At 43.2% G+C, this 7703-nt stretch overlaps 1 protein-coding gene across 4 annotated transcripts; it reads right to left on the reverse strand.

The window, feature by feature from the left end:
- Nucleotides 1-402: 402 nt before the first annotated feature.
- Nucleotides 403-4353, reverse strand: FAM195B (family with sequence similarity 195 member B). 4 transcript variants are annotated; one of them, XM_015426560.1, is made up of 6 exons: nt 4277-4353; nt 3653-3713; nt 3230-3299; nt 2912-3030; nt 2377-2478; nt 403-1422 (listed from the first exon to the last, which is right to left on the reverse strand). In XM_015426560.1, the coding sequence occupies exons 3-6, from the start codon at nt 3235-3237 to the stop codon at nt 1358-1360; spliced, it is 294 nt and encodes a 97-aa protein (XP_015282046.1). In that variant the 5' UTR covers nt 3238-3299; nt 3653-3713; nt 4277-4353; the 3' UTR covers nt 403-1357. The 4 variants fall into 4 exon arrangements, with proteins under 4 accessions (XP_015282046.1, XP_015282044.1, XP_015282045.1 ...); XM_015426558.1 differs by lacking the exon at nt 3230-3299; XM_015426559.1 differs by lacking the exons at nt 3230-3299; nt 4277-4353 and adding an exon at nt 4052-4244.
- Between the last annotated feature and the right edge of the window lie 3350 nt (nt 4354-7703).

A 7703-nucleotide genomic window follows, 5' to 3' on the forward strand; every position in this document is an offset into this window, starting at 1 on the left:
GATCCCATGGGATTACAGAAGAGATCTTAATCCACTTCCAGAGACATGGCACAATCAAAACTAGAGCAGGTCAGGTAGCACTGTAGACTAGGCCAGACAGAGCTAATTGCCTGAGGGAAAATTAATAAAGCTTAATTAAAGCTGGAACCAGCCCAGCAACAATGAAGAATAAGTGTCATGCAGGAAACACAGGGATCTTCAGACCACTGTCATTAGGGCAATGAGTGGAACAAAGAAATCACCTTCCATCCCCTTCCTTTGAAGAACGTTCACTCAAGGGCTAGGTGAAGTGGGCTGGGACAGAGGGTACAACACGGAGCCCAGGGATATTGGTAACTAAGCCCCATTCATAGGAATGCAAGACAGATTCTCAGAAAGGAATATCAAAATGACTAACCAGCTTTTATTTACAACACTCCTTAACAACAGACACAGACCAAGAGAGGACATAACAAAGGGAAAGGAACAGCCACCATGCCCCTCGCCTACCCACTCTGGGCAGGGTCCCCAACATCAGTGTCTGGGCTGGACACAAGCACAGGCGGTTCTGTCACCTGCAAGTGCCCAGCACACACTAAGGCTATTCCCCAGCACTGCTGGGGCACAGGGCTGGGCTCTGGGGCTAGCTCAGAAATACTGCCTGCCCCCTGGCTGGGGCTGCAAGTCAGCAGGGCATAGAGACAGCACTACATGAAATATCTCCTCAGCACAGGGTGCCATTTTATCCCATACTGAAGTAACCTTAAAAGAGTTTGCCCTCTGGGGAACATGGTACCTGGGTCTCTCAGCTTCTGTTTTCTGTTCTCCCCCACCGTTGCCCCAAGGAGCTGAACACATGCATAAAGAGGCTGCAGCACAACACCTTTTCATTCACCTGAGAAAAGTTCAGGTATTTGTGTTGCGTTACCATTTTAAATTCCCACACTGAAAATGGCAGGATGGAACACAGAAACCCTTACTGCTTCTATCCCATTGTCTTCCCTTGGCCGCTTCCTAAGAAAGGCTGGACCTTGAGAGGAGTTCAGGGAGAAAATAGGTCAGGTTGCTCCTGATTCCATTCTGCCTTATTCCACACTCTTAAAATAACAGAGTACACACCAGTCTCTTGGCCACCATCAGAGCAAAATGTCATTTACTAGGGAAAAAGGAGAATTCCTGGGGCCAATTGCAGAATGAAGGCAGGCAGCCCAGGCCAGGGGATGCTGTGAAGGAAAGGCACAAAGCCTATCTTTCCTAGAGAGTTCAGAGCCAGCCCCAGACACAATCCAGACCAAAGGAGGAAACCAACACAAAGTCATCAAATTCATGTATCAGTGGCCACGTGCCAGAACTTGGGGCTGGGCCATGCCAGGCCACCTTAGGATTTCTTAGCATCCTGTGTATTCCGCCGCTTTAGGTCACTCAAATCAACAGGTTTGAATGCTGTCAAAAAAGAAGAAAGGAGAGACAGTTTAGAGTAAGACTCTTTACCATCCACATTCGTTTCTATCAATTTGTTCACTAGCCATCCAGAGGAACTGACTAGCCACTGTGTGAGACAGGATGCTGGACTAGATGGTCTGATCCAGCAGAGCTTTTCTTATGTTATTCATCAGAACAAGAATATTTGACTCCCCCAACACAACTTGACCACTACTACTCTAAATTCTCACTCCAGCCACAGGAAAACAGAAACATGTGATTAACTGGAGTGAACTGGCTCCTCTACCCAGCCCTGTTGAATTCAACAGGCTGTGATCCATCTTCACAGTGAATCTCACAACCTACATTCAGGTGATGTTACATTCAATATAGGATTGTAATATATATTCTGCAGCCAGAAATTTCCTAATACATTAACTGAAATAGAACAGGACTATCAACAGCTATTTGCCATGTTAATTAAATATGCACCATGGTCAGAGACAGCATACCTCTGAGCAACAGATGCTCGGGAAAACCTTCATGACCTGCTTTCTGGAGGTATCTATTGGGCCACTGTAAGAAACAGAATGCTGGAGTACATTAAAGTTTGGTCCAATCAAAAAGCACTCTGCTCACACTCTTATGGCATGAATCTAAGCCTTTTTTTTTTTTTTGCAAAGGTTGAAGGCCATATGGAGAATGAAGACAATGGATGGGAAGACACAGGGAGAAAAAAATTGGGATCTTGGGGAGGGGTCCCATGTTCCAAACACCTCCTAGAGAACCCCCCATTCACTTTGATTTCTGAGCCTTCAGTAGAAGAATTCCATTTGTGCCTGGAATCATATAATTAAAAGCTTATATTCATTCGTTCGTTCTTTAAAAAGCAAACCAAAAATTTTAAGATGTTAACAAAGCCTCCAAATTTGGCACTGCATAGCACAAACATGTCTGTGGCAAAAGAGAACTTACCCTTCAGACTGGGGTTTGGTATCTTTTCCACATACTCCTCCACAAGTCCCCGTTCACCACCTGCCATCTGGCTGCGGAGATCCCGCTCCACACATTGCCATGCTGTAGAAAAGGAAAACAGATCAGACAACCTCCATACAGAGACTAAGTAAAACACTCTCTCGACCCAGACAGACTTTGGCACCCTGGACATTAAGTGCACCTTTACTACTGTGAACATCCTTAAGATGAGAGTAAGACAGAAGGGAGGCAATGACCTTTGCATGATTGGATATGAAATCAGAAGCTCAACCATATAGAACTAGCAACAATGACCCGTCAGTCCCAAGCGTAAGACCCATTTTCAAATGTTCTGATATTATAAAAACTCAGTTTCAGCCATTTTTCATATGCCAACACATTGTAAAGATACGAACAGGAAAAAAATACTGAAGCTGAAGAAAGGCAAGACACAGAGTAGGAGGTGGGGTGGGGTGCCACGGGAGTCCAAGAAGGTGCAGCAACTGTTGGGTCAGCCTTCTCAGGCATAACTGACCTTCATAAATGAAGCGCACATTCTCCTCATGTGCAGGAGTGAAGATCTCACTGCTGTTGCTTGGGGAGCGAGGGCTGCTATTTCTCTTGCCATTGTAAACAACTCTGGAAACAGGGGAGCTAGAAGCAAAGAGAGAAACTTCGCTGAAAGATGAGACAAGATACTGATCCTCGCCACAATGAAGCAAAAGAGGAACTCTTATAATAAGGTCCTGGCAAAGGGATCAATAATCCTCTAGCTCTGTTATTTAAACTTTAAATAAAGTACGACTCACTCAGACTGGGATTATTCTCTGTTTAATTCTCATTGATGTGATACCTTGTCATATGCAAGAGGCTTTAAAGTTCTTGTGTTTTTCATTTTTTTTGCAACTCTGCAAGGTGGATTACTGTGTAGATAAAGAGCAGAAACCTGAAGGAAGTGAAAAGCTACTATGCAAGTCCATGCATAAATTGGAATAAGACTCCAAGTCCAGTACATTAGCCATTCAACTAGTTACTGACTAGAGGTTACTTTCCTAGTGTCTTATTACTTTTACTGTCCATACCCAAGGACAGTGAGTAGACAGCAAAACAGGACACTTCTAGCCACACAACTAGTCTTACGATCCCATCAGGAAAAATCAAATCAAATCTAGAGTCAGAGTCCAGGTTAAAATCTACAAAGACATATGAAGCCAGATATTCCGCCAGTTTACTTGACACAGAAATTCAATCCTAATAACCCCATCATCTTTCTCACCTTGTCATGGCTGCCTCTTGCCCAGCCCTGGCCCAAACACTGAATGTGTGGGTTGGCGTTGCTGGAACAAAGACAGACTCTCATTAAGTCCAGAAGTAAAGGGAAACTACACCAAGAGTTTAAGCGGTGATACCAGCACCTAAGAAACGTTGCCGTTTATAGACAGTGGTATATAAACTGGTACTGGGATTGCAGGCATTTCCTCACACCTTCCCCACACTTCCCCAGCCTACCATTAGGTCAAGAGTCCTAAAGGCTACCAGCTATTTCAGAACCCCACAGCCGCTCCCGCCTGTTCATAGGGCCCCAGTCCCAGAGGCATCTGTGAATCTGAGCTCTCCTTCGCCTCCTGCTTCCCTCGATACCTCCCGCCATCCCATAAAGGGAAGAGCAACCTACCGTGAGGGACGAGGGGGTGGGGGAGCCAGCCAGCCACAGCTGATTGTCTCTCGCGTTCTCTCTACGAGAGAACCGACGTGGGCTTGGCAGCATACTAGGCCCATACCAAGCAGAAGAGACTCACTCTACGGGAGTAACTTAATAGCTACGGTGCCCGTTTTCGGCAGCGGGGTTTGTTATGGGCCCCACTCACCCCCCGTTTAGCCTCACCCCACCTCTCCTTACCTGGGCCCGGGGCGGTCCCCGTACCTCTAGTTGCTGCCAGGCCCGGGGCGGAAGAGAGCGCCTAGGCCGGGCTACGCATGCGCACTGCGGGTGAATGGGTCCGGACAGCCCCTGTACGGTGTACCCGAGGGAGAGGGTTTCCATGGAAATGGAACGACGGGGAGGGGGGGAAAGGGGGTATCCATGGAAACCGGCGTGGGGGCAAGCTCCGGCAGAGGGGGGTTTCCGAGAAATGGGATGATGGGGCAGCTGTCAGAACGCGAGGAAGGCTCCCTTAGAGAGGAAGGGTTCCTTTTCTGCATGAGTTTTGGCAGTCAGCATCATCAGTGCCTAGAGCCGGACGGACGTTCTACACATTATGAGTGGGGGTAGGGTAATCATAGGGCAGAGTGCCCTAAAATAATAGTTTCCAAAGCTTAGAATAGGTTTGCAGTAACATTTTTGGATCCCATTTCGGTGTGTTGGGCGGCTCTGATGCATAATTAGACATACTATTCTCACAACAAACCTCCCGCCCCTCCATGCTAATTTACCAAGCTTGTAATACTGAATTTAAGACATGTTCGCTGGGGCCTTCAAAAACATTTCCCGTGGTTAGAATGCACATTCAATCAGAAAACAGCTTGCTTCTGCTTTTTGTGTTATAGTTGTCTGGGTTGGCCTGTGGTGTTTAGGGTTAAGTCAGAAAGGGTAACAAAACTATGATTGATTTTATTTGTCCATTTTCCCTACCCCATGCACACATGCATACAGAATGGCCTGTGAAAATGAATTTAAAACTGAAACTTGAAGGCATGAACCTTATTGACTACCCATTCATAAACCAGCAGCAGCAGCATTTAAGTGCCCTTGAACTATTCTTGGGAGAGAGGGGAAACTATGGGGGGACCTTGCCAGTTCACCATAACTCCAGCTGTAGCCTTTCTGCTAGGGTTACAAGAATTTCCTGGAAAAGTTATTTAAATTTAACAAATGCTTACCCAATCTGAAGAGAGCCTGAACAACCATCCTATCAGTAGGTCACCAACTACCTGGTGAAAAACTGTCTTGTCCCTTTAATAGAGACTCAATGGGATGTTATTTACCAGATGATAATATTTATTTATTTTATTTATACCCTGCCCTACTATCCCACTAGGTTTACCTCCATACTATTTACGTCCATGCCTTGAAAAGTGTCAAGTGCCGATTGCTACACATTAAGCCTCTATTAAAGAGGCAGGACATTTTTCTCCAGGTCTGTTAGCAACCATTCCTATGACATATCAGATTGCAGTTGGTATTTATCTTCAATCCTAGTAGTTTTACATTTAAAAAGTTAAAACTTTATGACAGTGATGCAAATTTATATTTGCTTATTTTGCATAGTTTCTTCTGCTTTTGTGATACATGATGGGGCAACTGGAGAGCACCCACCTATCCGATTAAGAAAATGCAGTTCATAGCTCTTAAAAGCCATCTTTGTGTATGGACCAACCAACAACATTTGACCTGTCACAAAGAAATACCATTTCTATTCTCTCTGACCCTAGTACCTTAGTTCAATTCAATTCAAATACCTTTTATTGGCATACAGTATTAGAAGCATTTACCAATAATACAATCCAAAAGAAATTATAAAATAGATAGTTGTGGCTATGTCAGGCCTAACTCAAGTTGTCACAAGCTAGATTTGACCATACAAAAGATGCCTGAATCATAAAATAAATTGGCATTCTAAACTTTTAAACTTAAGTTTTTAGACTTATAAATTAAGAATCATTAATATGATCAGGGTCACTCTTCCGTTTTATAAAACCATGGAGAAACTTAGCGGTCAGTTCAATGATCTCTGGATCTTGTGAAGCAAGGAGAAATTGTACCTTGATTCTATCCGATTGGCCTGCTACCAACCTAAGGGGGGCTTCTATAAATTCCACTCGAATGTCATTTAACAATTTACAGTGTAAGAGTACGTGCTCAACAGTTTCTATTTCTCTTCTATTACATCCACAGAACCTGACTGAATAAGGAATTTGCTTATATCTCCCCTCAAGAATAGCAGAGGGGAGAGCATTAAGACGGGCCACCAGATAAGCTCTACACATTTGCGGTGTTGTTTGTCAAGTTGTTTGCCAAGTCATTACTAAATAATACAAAAACTGAGGGTCACAGTGTTAGGAAGATATGGAAAAGTATATGACACTGTGTATAATAGATGTATGCTTAAGGTAGATCTATTTTGTGCTTTTTATTTTTATTTTCTTAAAAAAAACATTTATACTGTTATATAAGTATTGGTGTCAGGTATTACAAAGCATAGGTTTCACCCAAACAATACGTCAAAGTACAGGTTTACACTATGTTCAAACATTTTTTTGTTTTGCCTAGGTGGGGAGGGCGGGGAATAAATAAATAAATACATTTTAAACAGCACCTTGTCAGTTTCACAATCCCAATGAACATAGTGTAAACCTGCACTTTGATGTATTGTCTGGGTGAAACCTATGTTTGGTAATACGTAACACCAATATTTATATAACAGTATAGAAATTTTTTAAAAAATAAAAAGCACAAAATATCTACCTTAAGTCATTACTATAGCCAGCTCATGTCATTTTGAAGGAGGAAGACCTTCTGTAATAGGGCTTTAACGATGCAGTCCTAAGCATAGGGTTACACCTTCTAAGCACAATTATTTCAATGAACTTAGAAGGGTCTCACTCTGTTTGGAATTTGACCAGTAGGATAACATGGAGGTCGTATGGGGAAGAAAGACACAGAAAGTCCCACACATGAGTATCCTAGTTAATTCTTCTTTTTACTGACTGTACTCTGTCCTCTGCCAAGAAAAGTTTTCACTTAGCACTTTGCATATGGTAGTTCCTACAAAAACATTAAAGTGGCAACCTTTTACAGGAAATAAGGGAGGGCCCAACTGGATCTGTGTCCAGTAAGAGCACTGTGGGTAAGGTGGTCCATACATTCCATCCTATAGCATTAGGCAGCCAGAATTTTATGAATGAGAACTCGGGTGGAGAATGGTTCCTAATTTCCATTTGCTTCTATTTTTCTCTTGTCTTTTGGTACTGATAAAGGATTGCCTCCCTATATGGATATTGGTACTGCTAAGGAAGAGACCAAGGGCTCCCATACACAACTCAAGTAATTCAGGGGAAGCAGCTGGACAAGAAGAACAGCTATCCCCCTTTAGGCAAACAGAAGGAAGAAAAAGAATACAAGAGTTTAGGAATTACTTTATTGTAAAAATAAAAGACTGTTTCATAATCACATAAAAATACAGTAGAAAAGCAAGTCTAGGGTGCACAAACATGGAAAATAAGACTTTATACACAACAGTGCTTGGATTGTCCATATTTACAACAATGAAATACCAGCTTGAAGTTGGGTCTGTTTTCTTGGCAGGATATTGCATTCTTCTTGGATA

This window comes from Gekko japonicus, unplaced genomic scaffold, assembly GCF_001447785.1.
Source record: "Gekko japonicus isolate JY-2015 unplaced genomic scaffold, Gekko_japonicus_V1.1 scaffold1430, whole genome shotgun sequence".
Lineage (NCBI taxonomy): Eukaryota > Metazoa > Chordata > Lepidosauria > Squamata > Gekkonidae > Gekko > Gekko japonicus.